Raw genomic sequence first — 24,639 nt, forward strand, 5'->3', positions numbered from 1 at the left:
AAAAAAAAAAAAAAAAAAAAAAATATATATATATATATATATATATATATATAAAGGGTTCGGTTAATGTATGCCCTTAAGGCATACATTAACAAATTTGTTTTTGGAAATTTTTTATCGGGAATTGAAAAAACTATCAAAATTTTTTCAATTCCTGATAAAACTTTTTCCAAAAATAGTATATTATTGTGTGGCCATTAGTAAAATCCATATATAAAAGCCTAATAAACTCATGTGTCACAGAAAAATAAAAATAAATCAAATATTTATTTATTATGTTATATCAATTTATAATTTTATTATTTTCTTAAAAAAATTTGGAATATTTTGCGCAAATCGTTTTGCATACGCTGTGTGTTTGAAGGGAAAGATCATAATTTCTAGCATGCTTTTCAAGGGTATATAAAGATTTTGCTTTTAGTTGTAGAAAACATAATGATTGCTTAAATATTGGGGCTATGGACTAATTTGACAGAAGAAACAACAATGATGATACTTTTCTAATCTACGCGGTTTTAAAATTTTTGACAATATGCCATAATTTATGGGGTTGAAAATATAATGAAAACAAAACCCAAAAGGCATGTTTTAATTATGTGCATAAACTTTTAAATTAAACCGTCAACCTCAATTATTTTATTTTATTTTTTCTTGATTTTTCCTGTGACTAAGACAAGTTAGTTGTTCACGCTGAAAGTCTTTGGAGAACTCTTGAAGCAAGAAAATCTTGCGCCATTTTGGAAGCCATTCTTTTCGTTGAAGTTTCTTCTAATAACTCTTTCAAGACCCAATTCATTGAAATCATTAATCTCCCTATCCACAGTATACCAAACAACAAAAATTAAAAAATCATTGAGGTTTGAGACTATTCACCTGCATGCTGATCAAACTCTTCAATCAACTAGTTTTTTCTTATAAGATGTCTACTTTTTCATAACAATCCAAAGATTGCTGATGATCCTACGTTATCCAGAATAATGTCTACTTTTCATAAAATAGTAATGCATTGCCCAAGTCTTTTTTACTCATGTTTGTTGATGATTTGAAAGAGACTGAATGACTTGGGGGGTTGGGAAAGGCAATTGCCATGGGGTTACCATGGTACCAGCCAACAAAGCTAGGTGGTATTGTCTGTATTATGCTAGTAAAAGTTCATGCATATATACTGACTAGAGCTTTAAGAACATCAAAACTTTACTAATGAAAATGAATTTTTCAGAAGTAAAAATAAATAAATAAATAAAAGAGCACAGCAATAAATCTCTACTTATTAATTATGATGTAACTTGTAAAATTAAGATTTTAGGTATAAGTTTTTTTGGGAGATAGGTAAATAATGGAAAGAGGTGAGTTCAAACTAAAGACACACGGTACACCATGAAGGATACTATTACTATTACTATTACTATTAGGCTATCATTTGAAACAATGATACCCTTGTCATATTAGAATAGTTTATTGCAATTTTGCTTAATAAAAAAATATGGGGAACAATCAATCATGACGATCTTACCTCTTGGGATAACTCTAATAACTCCTCACTTGTTAACAAAAAAAATTGGGGGGAGGGGGAAGGGAGATAACAAGAAAAAAAAATTAAATTGCATATTTGGTTTTCAAATTTTGATATTTGTTTCAAAATTATATTTATACTTTAAAATATTTCACTTTAGTTCATATATATATATATGTAAAATTGTTTCAAAAAGGTTTGTATCGTCTTATGATATATGAAAAATACTAACTTGGTAACCCAAACAACATGTCACATCATAGGCTTTATGTTTTCAAATTGACTTTAATTAGTAAATTTTATTTGTTATGTCAACATTTTTCATCAATCAAATAGCAATAAAAATGTTTTTGAAGCATTATAAAGAAGATTCTTAACAAATTTCAAAGATTGATTATATCAAGTATGCAATTTTAAACACACCCACCATAAAAATAAGTGGATTTGTCTTACACTAGCAGTCCTTAATTACATGCCTTGAACAAGAGTGATTAATTAAAGAGAGTATTGTCTTATGTTCACAACACGGCTTTCTTTGTTCCTTTCTTTGTCTCTGTTAATGCAGCAGCCGTACGTATTAGTTTCAGACTTTAAGCTTGTTGTATTAAATATTCCTAAAAGTTATTTAAAAAAATTCAAGACATTTGGAGATATGCCATATAATAAACAACAAAGCTTACAATATTGAGATTGGATCTAATATATAGTGGAGACCAATTGTATGAATATTATAATTTGTATTGTTTATACCATCTATGATACAAATGCATGGTCTGAAATCTGAAAAAACAACATTAAAGAAAAAAATATAGGGAGAAGATCATATAATATTGTCCTTTCAATTTAAGTAATATTTTGTTTAGTTTTCAATAGCACTCATGAAAGCTTTGAGATTGATATTGGAGACAAAGGGAAGCAATCTTTTGAATAATGAAAGATTCTTTAACATTATATATACTCTATGTTTGTAGTGTGAACTTCATTACATGTGAGAGCTAAATTTGCGCCATGCATTAGGAGTTTGTCACTTTGTCTTCAATGAGTAAGTAAGTTTTATTTCACAACCAAAAGTTGAACAACCATAATTGATGTTTGAGACTCTCTTTGTATTGTGTCTTTAGGTATTAAGTAGTTAAGTCAAAGTACGACCACTTCAAGTGAATCTCAAAATGAATCGGCAAAGATTTTTATTTTTTTTGTCAAATATTAACCCTTGGAGTTAATCTTAGCTTACCCTAATTAAGTCCCTAAGCCAAAAAATAATAGGTTGGGCTACCTACCTATCTCCAAGTAAGACATGGCAGAATGATTACATAATTAGGGTGCCATATTATTAGTGGAAGGTGCATGGACGGCCATTTTCTACCTTTTGTGAAAAGAAAAAGATTAAAATACATAGAAACACTTCAATGTGAAATCCATATGGAGATCATTTAAAAACTCATTAACCTTATCTTAAGTTGAAATCCTGGACTCCTAGGCTAGGTTAGTCCTTATTTTTCTTTTGTTCTTTGAACCTAATTGATTAGACTCATTATTTTCCTCATAAAAAGAAAAGTGTTGATAATTACACAATGTGTTGGGGACATATGACTAAAAATTGTGTTTTTAACATGATTTCAATTACAATTATAAATTCGTGTTTTCAAAACCTAATTTCACAATTTCACAATTATAACTGAAATTGTGTTTTTAAAATACAATTTTAAAAATCAGCGTATGCAAAAATAATTAGCTTGAAAGGATGTTCAAATTAATTATATTTTTATTTAATTAATTTTTTAAAACAAAATAACCAATAAAGATAAGTTATACAGACAAATTAACACTTCAAGAAAACTATTTCATTTGCTTAAAAGGGATGGTTTCAATTTTTGTCAAGATCTTGTAATTTCTTCTACCTTTCCTATAGCTATATAAACAAAAGGCCGGGCTAGATGTTTCCAATGATGAAGCTATTAAACTAGCATGATGTAAGGGTGAAATAAGAGGAGATCCAAAGAGCCCTATCTTCTACCACGTATCAAACACACCAAAAATTGTTGTATATATTCAAAGCTTAGATTCTCAAGGGAAGGAAAACCTTTTGAAGTTGTAGTCACCACTTTGTTGTTTTCTTCATCTTTCTTTTTCTTTATTTTAGGTGTTTGGGCCATATGTTGCCGCTCTCATAAAGACAATAATTAAAATAATAATAATATAAATAAAAGGGAGCACCCATTTTTTCTTCCAAGTTGCTAGGCTCTTCTTTCATAAAGAAGATGGGAATTGATTAATGTGATCATGTCAGGGTTGATTTCACATTCTATTTACATAGAATAGACCCACAAAACGAAAGTCATGTGAAGTGTCTTTGGGAGGATTCCCATCCCATCTTTATTATTTCCATGCATGCTCCTTGTTATTTGGTTTTGTAATGTAACCCACCAAAAGAAAAGTGATTTTGAGTGCTTCTCGTGCAACTTTGACTACATGTTTTTGTTTTTTTGTTGTGGATGAGTCAGTAGACTCAGTTCCTGGATGTGGATGACACTGTGTCAATATACTCACTCCGTAGAACATTGAATTATGCCACCTTTGGTTTGTGCATGTTTAAACAAATCCCTTTCGTAAAGAAATATCAATGATTTTTGCTTTTCTAAATTTGACTTGTTCTTGTTTCCAAGAAGCTCAATTCCAACATCATTGCTGATGTCTTTCATAGTGTTTCTGACACATTCTACATCTTCATAAGAGGGAGAGAGAGAGAGATGGATCTTTCCTTCTCTTTTTTCTTTCTGCTTTTTAAGTTTTTTTGAAGATTACAAGTGACATTTCTGTTTTGAATAATATGTGCAATCACATGGCTTGTGCTTGCATAGTTGCATGTGGGAATTATCTTATACATATGTTTATTTTATTTTTTGCAGTGGATGTCTACATGTACGTGAGAGAGACCAATATTTCGTAACACAACCATTGTATATAATAGACGCATGAGATACTTTCTCATTATGTCTAATGAACCTTCGATATTAGGCTTGTTATGTCTAATGAACCTTTGATATTTGGCTTTGAAATTAAGTTGCTCATAACTTAATAAATATTAGTATTCCAAAAATTAAAATAGGTCTTCTTTTTTATTTATTTTTATTGAATTGTAAATGCTATTCTCATTTATTAATTATGTATAGAGCCTTGTAATTCAATTGGTTAGCAAATCTTGATGTTTCCAATAAAAACATCTAGGATTCAAATCCACCATTCACCATTGTTATCTATCAAATTATAATATATAAAAAATTAAATTGAAAAGCTCAAAGATTTCTTTCAATCCTACTAAAAATTAAGGCTGAATATATATATGACCAAATATAAAAATTAGAGAGTGATTATAAAAGATACTTAATATCGAATGTCACAATAGCATTACTAGGTCATTTAGGTTATACATATTACAAATGCATTTAAGATTCCTTCTCCCTAACCAATATCATTACAGCAGCACACAAATGAAAGAGCTCTGCTCTTTCTTTTCTCTCTCTCTCTCTCTCTCTCGGTAGAAAGAGGGGATTTATTTATTAATAATAAAGCACTACTACATCAACTTTAGTCCATAGGACACTTCTGTGGAGTTCCTTTTTCTCAAAATGTCCCATATATAGTTATAATGCACAAAAGATGGACATTGATTATTCTTGTATAGTGCACGCCTGCTCCCTTCCCCTCATTGCTAGTCCATCTGCCATTCCATTCTCTTCATGGTATACGTGATGATGAGAAAGGACGGTCCATTCTCAAGCGAGTAGGGTCCTGCAATCATATATCAAAATAGCAATTACCGGTGTCATTACACCACATGTAGATAGCCGGCTAATAACAAGCTTAGAATCAATATCTAGATTTATATATTTAAAGCCAAATTCCCAACCATATTAAACTATATCTTACAGCCCATATTTCTGCCATGTTATTAGTAGAAGTACCTATACGTATTGAGTATCCTAGAGTGTCTCGCAATACAACAACCCAACCCCCCCCCCCCCCCAACCGTCCCTGCTCTTCCCTACAATGCTTTTCCTAAATAAAACAAAGACTAAAATTACCAATAACACCAATGAAAATTATATTTTGAACTAATTAACCTCCATGTATGTGTGGAGAATTCTTTAATAATTCATCACCAACTCATAAGCTTCTGAATTACAATACTCTGGAGAGGAATGAAAACACTTGATGAATGGGGGTTGCAAATGAGAAGTAGTTTGTTACTTATTAAAATAAAATAAAAAGTTCATCACCAACTCTTGAGCCAACAGAACATTTTCACTTATACTTCTACCAGGAATGAAAGCTGTTTGAGTAGGGCTCATGAGAATATCAAGGCAAGCTTTAAGATGATTGGCCAGCAGCTTAGTAATGCATTTGTAAATAATGTTGCAGCAAGCAATAAGTCTAAACTCAGACATGGTGGAAGGGTTAGGTACCTTAGGTGCAAGAGTGATAGTGATAGCATTCAATTCACCTAGGAGCTTAGATGAGGAGAAGAAAGAATAAATAGCAGCCAAGAGTGATAATAGTAGCATCTCTCTTATTACTCCAAGAGAACAGAACACCAATATAAGGATGATCAAATAGTCCTTGAACACCAATCCAATTAGCAAGTTCAACTTCAAAACCAGAGTTACCCAATCCCCCAAAACTCTCACCGAGTCTTTAACTACATTGAAACCCCCCAAAACCACCCAAGGTTCATCTCTAATCCTCCATTGTATTGTAACCCATAAATGGCTTGCCACATCTCCTGCCTTTTAAAATTACAGTTTGCGCCATAAACAAAAGACGCTTCCCATTTTGCTTAATTAGAAAGAACCACAATGGATGACTTGATCGGTCTTTTGACACCATTGAGACATGGAAAATGTTAGCGTTTCAACACACCCAAACTCTTCCTAATTCATGACTATCATAATTATTGAGGAAACCCCAATTTGGGAATAAGGGCTCTTTTTTCTGTAGGGCATTCCAATCTTTAACCTTTGTCACAACTAAATAAACAAAATTGACTCTTCGATCCCTAATTAATTTCTTTACCTCTCTTTGTTTAGAAGGATCACTTAGACCCCTTGCATTCCAACACTATCATCTAACCATTTTCAAGTAAACTGATCACATCACTCACCATTGGAGTACTAACAGGGTTAAGCACAATCTTACCCTTTTCCTTGGCTTTCACAGTTTTTATTTGCTTTAGTTTCCTTGGCTTTCACAGTTTTTATTTGCTTTAGTTTAGCTCCCTTCTCTATGGCAGCATCCATAAATTCCAATAGAGTGAACTGGCCTAGAGCCCCTTCCTCACAGCCTTCAGCTTTCTTCCCAGCAGCCACTTGAGCTCTAGTGACACTCCTATTTCCTTGCCTAGCATTGGGAGACACCACAAATGCAACAGTGGGGTCTTTTATTCCAGTATCTAGGGGACAGGGACAACATCATTCACGGTACCACCAGCGGACTCAGAAATTTTAGCTTTATCTTGAAATTCACACAATTCATCTTCCCTGAGGACAGAGATTTGCTCCTGTAGCCCCTCCTCATCATTACCATTCCCAACCTAAAGAGGGCCAAATCTATTAGGTGACAGAAATTCCTCCACACCCAGCCACAGATTTCTTTGGAGAGGAGAGAGGTCCTGTCAACCTGACCCTTATCCTTGGGAAACCAAGGCTTGGACGGATTAGACGGATGGAATTTGGATAAGTGATCAAACACTTTGCAATGCAAACATTTTCAGGCTTCCATGGATACTCAATTCCAACTTCCAAGGTCTTTCCATCAGGCAATTCAACAACCAAGGGTCCAAAAAAAAACAACAACCAAGGAATCAGGAAGTTCATCATCAAATCCAACTTCCACACAAACTCTAGCATATCCAAGCCTCTGGTGTAGTTCAGTGACTGCATCAGCATATAATGGCCTTCCCAACTCAAGCACTTGGGGGTCCATAACTCTATAGGCAGTTGCAGAAATTTCACACAGAAAGGAATTTTGCCCAACTTTAGATTACTGAGTTGCAAACCAGGCTGCCATCTTCAAAGAAAGAGAGGATTGTTGGCCACATACCATAATCTAGCATTAAGGACAGCATCCCGATCTTGAACCAAAACAAATTTGAACAAGAAAAGGTCGTTCTCAAAAGTGAGCACCTCCACCCCACCAAATGGCTTCCACAAAGTCTGAACAGACCTCTTTACCAGAAAAAATGATAACTGTTTATCAAGAAATTGGCATACCAAACGTAGACCATTGCACAACCTCAATAACTTCTTGAGGAGGGAATACAATAACCCTGCTATTTCTTCTGCTCGGAGGGTGATATTCCGGGAGCATCTCATGCCTATCTCCCAAGAAAAGAGATTTTCAATCTTTGGAAACAGAATTAAGCTTCCTAACCCCTTGCTCACCAGGCTTATTTGAAATTTGTTGGATTTTATCAAACACTTTCAAAATTTTCTAAAAGGCAACTTTTTTAGGAAAATTTGCAAAGTATCATTTTATAAACTCATTTTAGAATGTGGACATCTCCCAAAGAAAAGATAGATAAGCAGGAGGGACTACAATTTTTAAGATTTACTTATAATCAGATTCAATAGAGACTAGGGTAGAGTAGAATCAATATAATTTCACATGGTTTTAGAAATCAATCATGAAATTTTACTCGTTTAAAAATAATAATCTTTACTTGTGAAAATTTAGCCTTTTTATTTAAAAATTAATTTCTATTAGTATATTATTTGCTTTCTTATTGGATTTTATATTTTATTCAGAACAAAACTCAGCCACAACTTTAAAGAGCAGTCTGCATTTTTGGATTTAGGTATATATTATTAGAACTTGGATGTCATTGTATCTGCATTCTGCACTTAGTCCAACCTGCTGACAGCCCTATATTATATGGAAAAACTAAAATGAACAATTCAAGTACTGGGAACCAAGACTTACATTTGTCAATTCAAAGTATGGTCTCAAAGCCTGATCCATGCCTTTCTGAATAAAAATGGTCCTTTCAGGAATTTCCCCTAGCAGTAAGCAAACAATGATTGCCCACTTGTTACATTGAACTTAAAAACCAAGTGCAGCAACAGGGGCTTTCTGAGCAGCTGCAGGAGGGATTATTTGCATCTGTATGCTCCAACTGAATTGTCCTAATCTTTCCTAGGTTGAAAAGGTAATGGCAGAACTGCAAGAGAGAACAGTCATTTCAAAATGTGTAGCTTATAAAAGTGAAACAATTTAAAATAGAACCCACGTTTACTGCCCCATCAGTGAGATTAGAAACTAAGAAACCCTTCCATCCCTCCACCCGAAAAAAGAAAGAAAAATAATTCCTTCACTATCATCTGTAATTTTTCTACAGCAACTGGATCCTGTCCATCTATGCTTTCTTTGACATGAACTAAAATTTCACTAACATTTTCCATTTCCCTAAAAGTTTCCAAATCATATACAATTTGAAGCAAACATAGGTAACAATATATTTAGTAAAGACTAGTGACGGGATTGCTAGGGAGAAAGCATAACGAAGGGAACAAATGGTTGACAAGAATGCCATTAAAAGATGCCTTTGATAAGCTATGTCATATCATGTTATTATCTCTGGCTTAATTGTTCAACCTTTTGCAATAATTATACTATCATTGGACTGAACCCTAAACACTCAATATTACAGTTGCAGATATGCAACTTGGCCTCCCACAAAAATCTGAACCATATCCTACATGTCAGTGACCCCAAAGTGTAATGGGCATATAGCTTTTTAGTTTTTTTTTTTTTGAGACACTTATGATATGCAGCTAACCCCCACAACTTGAACCCCTTTCCCCCTGTACTATCAAGCACTTTGTACATGGAGAGGTGCTAATGGAGCTACAAGGCTCTAGGCAGCTTTGTAGTAAAAACAATTTAGACTTACCTGCTGTTTTGAATGGGCTCCAAATCGCGGTGCCTTTGACAGAAGCTTCTTTTCCTAATCATGTAAGTTGTAATGATAAGGTAAAGAAGTGTTTCCTGCATCATACCAATATCCACGTATAAGACACCAGTAATATAGACACATATGATCTATCAATTACAAATTTATCTGATCCAACTCACTTATCAAAAAATTAAATAAATAAAATTTAACTGACCCAACTCATCATGGCGCAGGGTCACAATTCAGTGAAGGGAAAGAGGATACTGTGAATGCATGAATGTCCAAGTTAATCATACAGTCAATCAGTATTAATGAGAGACAATATCATTCAATCTACATATTTGCCTCCCTGATAAAGAGAAAATTAATCACTGATAATCAGATAGTCATGACAAAAGAAAACTCACCCTCTAATTTCTCAGCATGACCCCCAGTGAGTTCATAGCTAAGAGAATAATTGTAGAGCCTGGATGCTTGAAAAATCAACAGTTCTCCTAATCATGTTCTTCAATCGAACAATGCTAGACAAGGCACAAGCTTTAGCCTGAGAGATATCAAAAGCAATGTTAAAAACCACAATGACTTAGGTGGGGGAAAAAGGTTAAAAAAGAAAGGACCTTTATTAAACCATGTTACCTCATTGTATCTCTTCTGATCAATGGGAAATATTAGCATGAGAACATAGCAGTAAATCTCTAGCTTTGGCAAGGAGTGTTTTGCAACAGTTTGAGTCCCAGATGTAGCAGTGTCAACATCCATGTCATGTTCATTCTCCTGTAACCAACCTTTAACAGTTTTAGTGTTCAAAAGTATGAAAAACATTCAATATATAAATTCTGATTAAAATGAGAATAATTCTCAACTAACCGTTCTTGTAATTTAGGATGCTTGACAATATTAAATGCAGTGGTCTGTGACTCTGTAATACTAAAGTCATTATATTTCTAAAATTTAAAAAAAAAAAATTATTTAGTAAATGATGATAATTAAATCCAATCTGAAAGTAATTTAAACTCCTAGAAAACATATGTTTGAATAGTTACATATAATTATAAATCGTTAAGTAGAAATTAGATTGCAAATTAAACCCTGCCAGCCTTTGAATTCAATTTCCAATAACCTTTCTTCATATGAACCTTATTCATATTACCATATTCATTCACTTGAAAACCATGTCCAAAGGCTAAAACATTTGGCATCATTGGATATGACACACACACTGGCATCAGTTACTTGATTGGAGCGTAGTAGCACATAGAGGAACTATGGGTGTTAATGGGTTGGTAAAATTGGGCTTCAAGGACTAGCAAAAATGCATGATCCAACTAGATGCACTGCCATATTGAGTCCTATCAGTTAGGTTCATCATCATTGGTATCATAGTGGCTTGATCTAATTAGTCAGCATCAAAGGGAAACATTTGAGGAAATTCTGGTTGGATGAGGATTGAAAGTGCTAGATTTGAAACAACATGGAGATTTGTTTGCTGTTAAACAAATTCAATGTGTAACTACAATCTAAAATGGTTCTGGTTCTGGCTTGTAAGGAATGCTAGACTAGAAATTCTTTTTGCTTGGGCCTAGGTTGTTTATCAAACAAGACAAAAAAGGCTCAAGCTTAGCTTGTTGATAAATAAACAAACATGAACGAGATTTTTGTCAAGTCTTATCTGAGCAGTTTATCAACGGCTTGATTTATTTAGCCCTGTTTTCATTTATTATTATTTAACATCAGAATATGCCAGGTGCATCATCAATTGTGTGAACTGCCAATTCCTTTATTCACTTATTCACTTTTTAAAAATATACCATTTCAAGAATGAACAGAGAGAGCATAAATTACAAAAGGACCCAAACTCAAAATGCCCCGAAAATTACCTTGGGAAGATACGCAAACAACTGACCATGCAACTCAGATCCTAGGATGAGAGTGAAATTGAGGAATGCAGTGAGCACAGTCGCATTCAGCTTTCGCACCTCTCAGGTATATTCACCAGTCAGGATGAGAGATGCAATCCCCTCCAAATCTAAACACACATATACATATGCATAAACACCAAATCTAAAACATGTATGCTACATAAAGTTGCATTTTTTTAAATAATAAATTTAAAATGGATTCAATAAAAACTCTTAGGGTGTGCATCCAAGTACGCGAGCAGCTACATAAAGGTGCAGTGCAAGACCTCTTTTTGTACTTTGTTGCTAAGTTCATCATATCAGAAACACCAAATTCATAAAATCACATCAAAATCTGAACTTCAACACGCAATTCCAAATATATGAGCAAAGCAATCAAATCCCAGGTCACCAATTTCAGAAAGTGGATTTCTACTTTGTGGCTAAGTTCATTGTCTTAGAAAACGCCAATTTCACAAAACCACAGCAAAATCTAAACTTTAAAATGCAATTACCAATATTTGAGCAAAACAAACAAAACCCAGATCACCAATTCCACAAATTCAACATCAGTCACCAAAATTTAGACTATGATGCAAAAACCGAAAACCAAAAAGCAAAAAATAAAAAATTAGGGATATATAAAACTATAAACAGTTATAGGAATATATAACTGTGTGTAGAGGTTGATATTACAGTGCAGAGTTGACAAGAATGCCATTAAAAGATGTCTTCAATAAGCTGTCATGTCATGTTTATTATCTCTAGCTTAATTGTTCAACCTTCTGCAATAATTATAACTATCACTGGACTGAACCCTAAAAAGTTAATATATAGTTGCAGATATGCAACTTGGCCTTCTGCAGAAATCCGAACCATATACTATGTTTCACTGACCACAAAGTGAAATAGGCATATAGCTTTGTACTAAAAACAATTAAGAGTTACCTGTTGTTTTGAATGGGCTTCAAACCAAGGCGCCTTTGACCTAAGCCTCTCTGCCTGATCATATAAGTTGTAATGAAGGTATTTACAAAGTAGTAGGTTAAGAAGTGCTTCCTGCACTATCTGTTATCTCAACCTTTTTCTCACGGGAATGAGATAATGCAATCCCCATGAGACATAACAAGCTCAATTTTCTTGGAAATTTTTATCTGTCAGTTGAATGAGCTTTTTATCACTAAAATTGCATTGCAAATGCACTGCAGCCACTAGCAAGATATATATTATTCTGATCAAGGAACCAAGCAAAAGACCTTTGCTCTCCAAATAAGAACTTCCACATCCCATTTTTAACATTCTCATCTTAGGGCTTCTTTTCTTCCCTCTTTTTTGTTCCATTTTTATTTTATTTTGTTGGTTCATAGTAAAATCTCTAATCTAATCCAACATTCTCATCTTAGGGCTTCTTGTCTTTGCTTTCTTTTGCTCCATTTTTATTTTTATTTGTTTGGATTTAAGTATGGTTTTTAATCTAATCTTTTACAAGTTACAACACCATTAGAGAGGCACACAAATAGTTACAAGTAAAATGTCATATCCTTTCATGAAATTGCCACAAGAATTGTTAAGAGCTTCGAAGGCAAGTAGTGTTTACGAGTTGACTGAAATATCGAAGAAAGGATATGACTGACCTCCAAGAATTGAGAGGGAGAAGAGAGAACACGAAACAAAGCTGTTGGTTAGTTTCTGCATGATCTCATTACAAAGCCAAATATCTATTTGTATGTGTACCATCCTGACCAGTAGATTAACCACCTAGCTGATCTAGTAACTCCTTATGCCAGCTGGCATAACTACCTCTAACAACCAATCAGTCACATGCTCCAACAATGGAGCACATGCTCTAAATTTAATATCTGCTACACTACTAAAATAGCATAATACTGCCCTTATCAACATACACGTGCCTAAGTAATTACAACCAGTCTTGAATTAATTCATACAAGCAAGCAAGCAAGCTTTTATTAAACATAGTCACTACTTAACATAGCGCCAGAGCAGCTCATAGGCACAGGCAGCACCAGATCAAAGCACACAGCACCACAGCCGTACCTCTAGGATTTAGACAACACCAGATCACAGCACGCATATGAAACAAACATAATATGAGATTCCTAAGAAGCATTAAGTTTTGGTATAAATCAAGAATAAAATTCACCTAAATTACATCAATAGTTTTCTGCCTACCTCAAAACAAAATGATACCAAAGGAAACAATATGATAATGGTCTCATTGGTATCACACTTACATAACAAAATCCTATGATAATTTCACTTCTTATCCAGATAGTTCAGTTGCTTCATCAAGTAGCACAAGGCTTTCCACAAAAGTAGTAGCTATATCTGGAACCTTTTGGAAACCAAGATCCTTCTCATGTAAAGTTTCAAGGTCAAGTGAAACAACCACGAACCACTTGGTTACAGGATAAACTTTCTTTATAACTAGCAGTTCACCACGACTGGTGCAACCAAAGAAACGTACAGAGACAACATTTTCAAACTGGACAAAAAAAAGTTTACTCCATGATTCATGTACACCATACTCCCCCATTACCCATATGAAGCATGAATGAGGTGTATGCGAGCTCATAAAGTCATTGTATTCGTCTTCATTGACGGGGTTGAATCTGAGGTAACCCAATGTAATGAAGGCCAGTTTCCCCTTGAACACCATCAGAGAATTTGGGTCTGCCATTAGACCTTGCAGTAGCAATTGTTGAACATCAGGAAGTGCCATCTCTTTAAATTTATCACTATTGACATCAAATGACAAAATCATGCGATAAGGCGCGGCTTTAAAAACGTCTCCCAACCAATGCAAAGCCCCACAAACAAATGTGATATTCCAATTGTTGAAAGGGAAGACCATAAAAATGTGTGTCAATGACATTCCAACCCTTCTCCAAGAGTTGGAGCTTAATGTGTAAACGTCAGCTCCAAGCTCACCCCAATGGTGGTTGGGTTCGGGTGCAGGCATGTTAGAGATCATGACAACCTTGTAGTCATTGGTGTTGGACTGATAAGCAAATCCAGTAGAAAGCCAATCACGTTGGGTTGGGGAAAAATCAGGCAACCTCTTAAGTTTTCTAATGCTGGGGTTCCACAAATATATATGAGGCGAAGTTTTTCTTAATTCTGTGAGACACACCAGGCCATTGCATGAACTAACCGAGCGGGCATTAGATAAAAGAAAAGCAGAGGGAATTGGGTACTCAGAAATCCTATTAAATTTGTGGTCATAACCATCGATAAAGATTGGGATGTCGCTGTTAAAAGGAATAGAATTGTTTATGAGATAAGCTAAGTTGTTGTTGTTGTTGTTAAGATTAAGATTAAGGTGGGTGGAGATGAAATTAGGAGTGGTGATTGAGAAATCCCAGGTTTTAGAAACACACCTGAATCTTAGGACTGATTTGACAGGTAGGTTCGCCAAGATGTTGAGTACGATGTCATGTGGGAGATGGTCCTTCTTTTGTCGGAGGATCAGACGAGGTTCCTTTGTTTGAGACATCGAGAGGCCTTTTACGATCAGACCCAGAAACAGAAAGCCAAAGAGGTTGGTTGGAGTCACCAACAAAAAAACAACAAGCTGAGGCTACAGAACTGAAGAAGATGAAGAGGAAAAGGTCGTTGATGATGAAGCTACTGAGCGACAAAGTACGCAGTTGTGGTAAGTTTCAATTGATGAAATAACAAAACTGATTGTACCTTCACTACAAGCCACTCTTCACAGCATAAATAAATAAATGGTAAATGACTACAACCCTCACTTAAAAAAAAAAAAAAAAACACAGCTACATATTGTATGTACCTCAAATTTTGTATTAATAAAATATTACTTAATATTTGATTTATATGTTTCTCAAAAAAAAAAATATTTGATTTATATATTTATTTTTTACATAATTTTAGACTATAAAAAGACATAAGACCTTTAAATGTTAAGTTTTTATATCCAATGCATCCACAAATTTTTTTTTTTTATCACACCTTTCATCAAAAATGGATCCCACAGTATTATTCACACATTTAAAAATTATTTTGTTATAGTATTTTCAACAAAATAAACAGTATTCAAATGGGCCCTAAGTTTTTTTAACACACACGAGAAAAAGGAGAACGTCTTAAAAAATTGGTTACCACGAACCCTAAGTTTTTTTAACACACACCAAGAAAGGGGAGAAGGTCTTAAAAAATTGGTTACCATGGAATCGTCACAATATTTCAAGGCTCGGTCTATCCACTCAGCCCCTACCCAAGATTTGCTCATTGGAAACTTCAGAAATTTCTTGATGCTCAAGATTCGATACCAGTTACTCCAGTGTCATCACCGAATCATCAATGGCACCCACCTGGAGCTCAGATTTTTAAAGCAAATTTTGATACTACTGTGTTTAAGTCATGCAACTTGGGAGGCATAGGAGTCATTATTTGGGACTGGCGTGGGGAGGCTATTGGAGCATTAACCATGTCAGTTCCGCTACCTCAGTCCGTGATTGAGTTTGAAGCATTAGCTTGTCAATGGGTAGTGCAATTTGCTATGGAGATAGGCTTAACAGAGGTGATCTTTGAAGGTGATTCAGTTATGGTGATTCAGGCTATCTCTCAAGGAACATCTGATTTTTCTGCATATGGCCACATTATAGAGGACATTCGTTCTCAAGCTGCTGCGTTCCAGTTTTCAGTATTTTGCCATGCTTCTCGCAATTGTAATATTGTTGCAGATACATAAGCCAAAAAGCTAAGAATTGTATGGGGCTACAGGTTTGGTTGGAAGACCTTCCAGAGGATATTGCCCTTTAGTTTCTTTTGATGTTCATTAAGTTATTCTTGAATAAATTCTTAGGCTTCTGCAAGCCTGGTAATTCTTAGGCTTCTGCAAGCCTGGTTTCTCAACCCAAAAAAAAAAAAAAATTATAGTCATAGCAACAACTAAGTTTGTAGCGAAACTTTGTTCATAAATAAATAAATAAAATTCATCATTCTTTGAGAGATAGACACATAGAGTGAAAGGGAGAATGCATTTTTTTTTTTTACTTGTGGGGTGACTATTAAGCCAAGAGAATGCATATATCCTATACTTATACTAATGAATAATTTTTCTCTTTATTATTGGGATTGATCTTTTGACAAGCTTTGAACATACATTTTCAAACATATTTAGAAGGGTGGGGGTGGGGGTAGAGATGATTCAGAAGTTCCAAAGTACAAACAGTTTAAGCCATAGAGGTTTTGAAGCTGTATGAAGTAATTGAACCCTTGTTGAAAGGTGAATTACCGATACATGTAATACAATACTCAACTCCCAGGACATTTGATTGGTTGTATACTTGTATATGCATGTTATGACCGATGCAGCTCAAGACACTGCAGCATTCACACAAGCAAAGGAGCAGTGTGAGACAACAAAGCCAAGCTTGTCGGTTTAGTTCCTTAACAGTATAATAATTTGAAGTTCAATCAGATTAGTTGGTGACGAGGTTATCTCATTGTGGTCTATTTATTTAAGTGGAACGCATGATGAGAATCAAGCAAAATAGAAGTCTCTCTCATGTTAGAAGATTAATAATCTCAAATTCAACTACACAACCTTTCCATTATTCTTTAAAATTTTTTTTTTTTTTTGATAGGTAAGAAGCAAGTATATTCAATAAACTGCTAAGTGCAGAAAAGCACTAGCAAAAAAATTCAGGACCAAACAATGCAGTAGTGAAGTAACTTTGATATAAAACACTTCAAATGTGCTCCCAGCAAAGAGTTTTAAACCAAGGACTATATACCATGAAATACATAACAGCAATATATCAATCACCAGTTTGCTAATTACACAGGCATTGGCCAACTAACCCACACTAGAAAGGGTAAAGCAATAAGTGCTCATTTTCCACCTTGAGAAAATGTAGAACATTCACTTTGTGACCGCCATCAACAACACAATACTCAGGAACAGATGAAATTTTGTTGTATATCCTTTCGTGAATTTCCGCCATCAACAACACAAGTTACAACACAATTAGAGAGGCACACAAAACGTTGCAAGTAAAATGTCATATCCTTTCATGAAATTGCCACAAGAATTGTTAAGAGCTTCGATGGCAAGTAGTGTTTACAAGTTGATTGAAATATTGAAGAAAGGATATGACTGACCTCCAAGAATTGAGAGGGAGAAGAGGGAACAGGAAACAAAATTGTTGGTTAATTTCTGCAAGATCTCATTACAAAGCCAAATGCCTAGCTGAACTAGTAACTGCTTATGCCAGCTGGCATAATTACCTCTAACAACCTACCAATCAGTCACATGCTCCAACAATGGAGCACATGCTCTAAATTTAACGTCTGCTGCCCTACTAAAATAGCATAATACTGCCCTTATCAACTTACACATGTGCCTAAGTAATTACAACGGGTCTTGAATTAGTTCATACAAGCAAGCAAGCTTTTATTACACATAGTCACTACTTAACACACCACCAGAGCAGCTCATAGGCTCAGGCAGCACCACAGCAGTAGCTCTAGGATTTAGACAACACCAGATCACAACATAGATATGAAACAAACATAATATGAGATTCCTAAGAAGCATTAAGTTTTGGTATAAATCAAGAATAAAATTCACCTACATTACATCAATACTTTTCTGCCTACCTCAAAACAAAATGATACCAAAGGAAACAATATTATAATGGTCTCATTGGTATCACACTTTCATAAAAAAATCCTATAATTATCACTAACGATTTCACTTCTTATCCAGGTAGCTCAGTTGCTCCATCAAGTAACACAAGGCTTTCCATGAAAGTTGTAGCTATATGTGGAGCATCTTGGAAGCCAAGATCCTTCTCATGTAAATTTTCAAGGTCAAGCAAAACAGTCACGTTAACCTCCTTTCAGCGTTGGATTCAGGATTAACTCTTTTTAAAACTAGCAGTACACCATGACTGATGCAACCAAAGAAAATTATAGAGACAAAATTTTCAAACTGGACAAAAAAAAGTTTAGTCCATGATTCATGTGCACCATACTCCCCCATCACCCATATGAAGCATGGATTAGGTGTATACGACCTCATAAAGTCATTGTATTCGTCTTCGTTGACGTGGTCGAATCTGAGTTAATCCAATGTAATGAAGGCCAGTTTCCCCTTGAACACCATCAGACAATTTGGTTTTGCCATTAGACCTTGTGGTATCAGTTGTTGTTGTATATCAGGGAGTGCTATCTCTTCAAATTTATCATTACTGACATCAAATGACAAAATCATATAATGACGTGGACCACCATATCCCAACCAATGCAAAGCCCCACTAACAAATGTGGCAATCTGATCGTTGAAAGGGAAAATTGCAACTTTGTTTGTCAATGAGATTCCAACCTTTTTCCAAGAGTTTGAGCTTAATGTGAAACCAGAGGTATTTGGGTTGAGAGATCTTGACAACCTTGTAGTCATTGGTGTTGGACTGATAAGCAAATCCAGTAGAAAGCCAATCATGTTGGGTTGGGGAAAAATCAGGCAACCTCTTAAATTTTCTAATGCTGGGGTTCCACAAATATATATGAGGGGTAAGTTTTTCTTAATTCAGTGAGACACACCAGGCCATTGTATGAACTAACTTAGCGGGCATTAGATAAAAGAAAAGCAGAGGGAATTGGGTACTCAGAAATCCTATTAAATTTGTGGTCATTACCATCGATAAAGATTGGGATGTTGCTGTTAAAAGGAATAGAATTGTGAGATAAGCCAAGTTGTTGTTAAGATTAAGGTGGGTGGAGATGAAATTAGGAGTAGTGATTGAGGAATCCCAGGCTAAGTTCATTGTCTTAGAAAACACCAATTTCACAAAACCACAGCAAAATCTAAACTTTAAAACGCAATTAACAATAGTTGAGCAAAACAAAACAAAAACCCAGATTGCCAATTCCACAAATTCAACATCAGCCAACAAAATTTAGATTATAATGCAAAAACCCAAAACCAAAAAATAAAAAATAAAAAATTAGGGATGTATAAAATTATAAACAATTATAGGAATATAAAACTGTTTTTAGAGGTTGATATTACAGTGCAGAGTTGAGAAGAATGCCATTAAAAGATGTCTTCGATAAGCTGTCATGTCATGTTTATTATCTCTGGCTTAATTGTTCAACCTTTTGCAATAATTATAACTATCACTGGACTGAACCCTAAAAAGTTAATATAAATTTGCAGATACACAACTTGGCCTCCTGCATATATTTCAGTGACCATAAAGTGTAATGGGCATATAGCTTTGTACTAAAAACAATGAAGAGTTACCTGTTGTTTTGAATGGGCTTCAAACTGAGGTGCCTTTGACCTAAGCTTCTCTGCCTGATCATGTAAGTTGTAATGAAGGTATTTGCAAAGTATGTTAAGAAGTGTTTCCTGCACTATCTGTTATCTCAATCTTCCTGTCACAGGAATGAGATAATGAGATCCTCATGAGAAGCAATATAACAAGCTCAATTTTCTTGGAAATGTTTATCTGTCAGTTGGATGAGCTTTTTGTCATTAAAGTTGCATTGCAAATGCACTGCACCCACTAGCAAGTTATATATCATTCTGATCAAGGAACCAAGCACATGACATTTGCTGGGCCTATGCTTGGCAAATAAGAACTTCCACATCACAATTTTAACATTCTCATCTTAGGGCTTCTTTTCTTCCCTGTTTTTTGTTCCATTTTTATTTTATTTTGTTGGTTCATAGTAAGATCTCTAATCTAATCCGACATTCTCACCTTAGAGCTTCTTCTTTTCACTCTCTTTTTCTCTATTTGTATTTTATTGGGGAAATTGCACTTTACTACCCTAAACTATACACTAGATTATACTTTGCACCCTGAACTATTTGAATGCACGCTTTGCACCCTAAACTATGACCTTTATTACACTTTGCACCCCAACGTTAATTTTATGGTTAAGTTAGACAAAAATTAATAGCATGTGACTTGCATGTGATTTTTGCTTAAGGGGTGACATTGTTTAAAGACCAAAACACCCTCTTCATAAACAATTAAAAACAAAACCCTGTAACCCTAAATCTCCAAATTAAACTAACGTTGTCTTTTTCTTTATTAATCATACTCTCTCTGCTTTGCAATCTTTATCCTTTCTCGCTCATCAAGCAATCGATGCAATTCATGTAGTTTCTATATTTGCCTCAAGGTGGAAAGAAAAGTTAGACCGGAAAAAATTAGCGGATACATGCTGGGATGCTTGGATACGTGGATACGAGTGAGAGAGAAGATGAAATTTATGAAGAAGACAGAGAGAAAGGGGAGAACGTGTAAGCCCAAAAAAAGAAAAAAAGAAAAAAAAAAGAAACTATTGAAGTTCTGATATGAGGTAAGGAGTATCTATAGAAGCAAGAACTCAAGTCAGGCGTATAGTAGAAGAAGGAAGAACCTCTACCACTTTTCTCTATGCATAACAAATTGAGAAACAGTGTTTTCGTCCTTGGAAATGACAACCCCTACTTAGATAGTATGTCAGCCGGATTCTTCAAAAAATAATTGAAAGAATATGCTTAATATGGATTCACCGATTTACCCATATCTCACTTTTTCATTCTTAATTTTTTAAGCGAGTTTGGAATTTGAATAAAAGAAAAGGATTTTTATCTTTTATGGGTCCTGAATCCCCAAATCAAACTAACTTTGTCTTTTTTGATTTGGTGGAGCCGAGTATATTTTTGATTAGGGGATTTAGGGTTATAGGCTTTTAATTTGGGGAAAGAGAGAGAGAGTTGTACCAAAGAGAGAGGGCTATACTTGTACTCACCAAACAGAGAGTGAGAGCTGGAAAAAATAAAAAGAATTAAGCTTTTGTTTTGTTTTGTTTTTTTTTGTTTTTTTTTTTTTTTTATTGTTTATGAAAAGGGTGTTTTGGTCTTTAAACAATGTCACACCTCACATGCAAGTCACATGTTATTAATTTCTGTCTAATTTAACCATAAAACTAACATTGGAATGCAAAGTGTAACAAAGGTCATAGCTTAGGGTGCAAAGTGTGCATTTGAATAGTTTAGGGTGTAAGGTGTAATATGGTGTATAGTTTAAAGTGGTAAAGTGTAATTTCCCCTATTTTATTTGGTTGGATATAAATAAGGTCTTTAGTCCAATTGTTTACAAGTTATAACACCATCAGAGAGGCACACAAAAAGTTACAAGTAAAATGTCATAATTCCTCTATGAAATTGCCACAGGCATTGCTAAGAGCTTTGGTGGCAGGTAGTGTTTAAGGGTTGATTGAAATATTGAAGGATATGACTGACCTCCAAGAATTGAGAGGGGGAAGAGAGAACAGGAAACAAAATTGTTGGTTAATTTCTGCATGATCTCCTTACAAGGCTAGATACCTATTTGTACATGTACCATCCTGACCAGTAGATAAACTACCTAGCTGATATAGTAACTCCTTTTGCCAGCTGGCATAACTACCTCTAACAACCTACCAATTAATCACATGCTCCAACAATTGAGCACATGCTCTAAATTCTGCTACACTACTAAGCTAGCATAATATTGCCCTTATCAACATACACATGTGCCTAAGTAATTACAACCGGTCTTGAATTAGTTCAAACAAGCAAGCAAGCTTTTCTTACACAGTCACTACTTAACACAGCACCAGAGCAGCTCATAGGCTAAGGCAGCACCAGATCAAAGCACATAGCAGTAGCTCTAGGATTTAGACAACACCAGATCACAACAAACATATGAGACATAATATGAGATTCCTAAGAATCATTAAGGTTTGATACAAATCAAGAATAAAATTCACCTACATTACATCAATACTTTTCTGCCTACCTCAAAACAAAATGATACCAAAGGAAACAACATGATAATGGTCTCATTTGTATCACAATTGCATAACAACATCCTGTGATTATCACTAATGATTTCACTTCTTATCCAGATAGCTCATTTGCTCTATCAAGTAACACAAGGCTTTCCATGAAAGAATTAGCTATAAGTGGCTCATTCTCAAAACCAAGATCCTTCTCATGTAAAGTTTCAAGGTCAAGCGAAACAATCACCTTGCTTCTCTGTTCAGTATTGGATTTGGGATAAACTCCATTCTTTATAACTAGCAGTTCACCGCGACTGGTGCAACCAAAGAAATGTACAGAGTCAACATTTTCAAACTTGACAAAAAAAAGTTTACTCCATGATTCGTGCACACCATACTCCCCCATTACCCATATGAAGCATGAATGAGGTGTATGCGAGCTCATAAAGTCATTGTATTCGTCTTCATTGACGGGGTTGAATCTGAGGTAACCCAATGTAATGAAGGCCAGTTTCCCCTTGAACACCATCAGAGAATCTGGGTCTGCCATTAGACCTTGCAGTAGCAATTGTTGAACATCAGGAAGTGCCATCTCTTTAAATTTATCACTATTGACATCAAATGACAAAATCATGCGATAAGGCGCGGCTTTAAAAACGTCTCCCAACCAATGCAAAGCCCCACAAACAAATGTGGTATTCCAATTGTTGAAAGGGGAGACCATAAAAATGTGTGTCAATGACATTCCAACCCTTCTCCAAGAGTTGGAGCTTAATGTGTAAACGTCAGCTCCAAGCTCACCCCAATGGTGGTTGGGTTCGGGTGCAGGCATGTTAGAGATCATGACAACCTTGTAGTCATTGGTGTTGGACTGATAAGCAAATCCAGTAGAAAGCCAATCACGTTGGGTTGGGGAAAAATCAGGCAACCTCTTAAGTTTTCTAATGCTGGGGTTCCACAAATATATATGAGGCGAAGTTTTTCTTAATTCAGTGAGACACACCAGGCCATTGCATGAACTAACTGAGCGGGCATTAGATAAAAGAAAAGCAGAGGGAATTGGGTACTCAGAAATCCTATTAAATTTGTGGTCATAACCATCGATAAAGATTGGGATGTCGCTGTTAAAAGGAATAGAATTGTTTATGAGATAAGCTAAGTTGTTGTTGTTGTTAAGATTAAGATTAAGGTGGGTGGAGATGAAATTAGGAGTGGTGATTGAGAAATCCCAGGTTTTGGAAACACACCTGAATCTTAGGACTGATTTGACAGGTAGGTTCGCCAAGATGTTGAGTACGATGTCATGTGGGAGATGGTCCTTCTTTTGTCGGAGGATCAGACGAGGTTCCTTTGTTTGAGACATCGAGAGGCCTTTTACGATCAGACCCAGAAAGCCAAAGAGGTTGGTTGGAGTCACCAACAAAAAAACGACAAGCTGAGGCTACAGAACTGAAGAAGATGAAGAGGAAAAGGTCGTTGATGATGAAGCTACTGAGCGACCAAGGGGCAGTTTGGTAAGTACTCAATTGTACCCTCACTCCACAACCCGCTCTTCACAGCATAAATAAATAAAGGGTAATGTTAACACAGCATAAATAAATAAAGGATATTGTTAATGGATGCCGTAGGACATTAGTTAACAATCTAATTAAAGAAAGTTTTTATCGGAAACGGAAAAAAAATAATTAATATTTTGATGGCTTTTTTCATTTTTTATAAAACTGATATCAAAATTTTCTTAAAATGGATTCTTAATCAATGCTCCCACGACACTCGTTAACATTTCTCATAAATAAATGGTAAAGTTTGGGTACAATTACCACTACAAAATAAACACGGCTACATATTTTATACGTCAAATTTTGTATTAATCAAATATTATTTAATATCAATTTAAAATTTTATTTTTTATATATAATTTTAGACTCTAAAAACTTAAAATTTAAAAGTTTTATTAATGACATAGCTATACATTTCAAATTTTTTAAAAATTTTGCAAGTATAAATGATATAAAAAGAAAATGTAATATAATAGTAGATTTTTCAAAATTCACATTTAATAAAAATTGTAGGTATGGCTACAACTAAGTTTGCACAAAACTTTGTCCATAAATAAATAAATAAAATTCTTCATTCTTTGTGAGATAGGCACATAAAATGAAAGGGAGAATAAATATATCTTTTTTTTTTTTTTTAATTGTGGAGTGACGATCAAGCGAAGAGAATGCACATATCCTATGCTTATACTAATGAGTAATTATTCTCTTTATTATTGGTGTCGATCTTTTGACAAGCTTTGAACATACATTTTCAAACATATTTAGAGGGGTGGGGGTGGAGATGATTCAGATGTTCCTCGGGTGTTTTCATTGTAATAATAATCTGACCGACTTTCTCTTCTCACATATTGATGTATATTCTGAATTTCATCTGTTGTTTGATGGTGGTTACAAAGTGAATGT

At 34.8% G+C, this 24,639-nt stretch overlaps 3 protein-coding genes and 1 pseudogene across 3 annotated transcripts in view; all 4 read right to left on the reverse strand.

Annotated features, from left to right (window-relative positions):
• Window positions 1–9,687, reverse strand: part of LOC111985725 (protein ABA AND ROS SENSITIVE 1) — a 20,720-nt gene extending 11,033 nt beyond the window's left edge. Inside the window, exons 1-3 of the mRNA XM_065769086.1 lie at window positions 9,679–9,687; window positions 9,462–9,556; window positions 7,367–7,499 (exon numbers count right to left, since the gene is read on the reverse strand). Coding sequence (XP_065625158.1) covers window positions 7,367–7,499; window positions 9,462–9,556; window positions 9,679–9,687 — 237 coding nt within the window. The remainder of the gene's footprint in view (window positions 1–7,366; window positions 7,500–9,461; window positions 9,557–9,678) is intronic.
• Window positions 4,902–12,479, reverse strand: LOC111994586 (probable 26S proteasome non-ATPase regulatory subunit 3; annotated as a pseudogene).
• A 997-nt stretch (window positions 12,480–13,476) lies between these two features.
• On the reverse strand, window positions 13,477–15,012 carry LOC111994543 (F-box/kelch-repeat protein At3g06240-like). Its single transcript, XM_024026433.2, has one exon. The coding sequence runs from the start codon at window positions 14,874–14,876 to the stop codon at window positions 13,644–13,646; it is 1,233 nt and encodes a 410-aa protein (XP_023882201.2). The 5' UTR covers window positions 14,877–15,012; the 3' UTR covers window positions 13,477–13,643.
• Window positions 15,013–22,295: 7,283 nt separating this feature from the next.
• On the reverse strand, window positions 22,296–23,540 carry LOC111994544 (F-box/kelch-repeat protein At3g06240-like). Its single transcript, XM_024026434.1, has one exon. The coding sequence runs from the start codon at window positions 23,538–23,540 to the stop codon at window positions 22,296–22,298; it is 1,245 nt and encodes a 414-aa protein (XP_023882202.1).
• Between the last annotated feature and the right edge of the window lie 1,099 nt (window positions 23,541–24,639).

The sequence above is a fragment of the Quercus suber genome, unplaced genomic scaffold (genome assembly GCF_002906115.3).
Source record: "Quercus suber isolate HL8 unplaced genomic scaffold, Cork oak 2.0 scaffold_1048, whole genome shotgun sequence".
In the NCBI taxonomy this organism is placed as follows: Eukaryota; Viridiplantae; Streptophyta; class Magnoliopsida; order Fagales; family Fagaceae; genus Quercus; species Quercus suber.

What these genes read in the sequence shown, in the direction of transcription:
- LOC111994544 (XM_024026434.1), bottom strand. Translation starts at nt 23,540, where the DNA reads ATGTCTCAAACAAAGGAACCTCGTCTGATCCTCCGACAAAAGAAGGAC.
- LOC111994543 (XM_024026433.2), bottom strand. Translation starts at nt 14,876, where the DNA reads ATGTCTCAAACAAAGGAACCTCGTCTGATCCTCCGACAAAAGAAGGAC.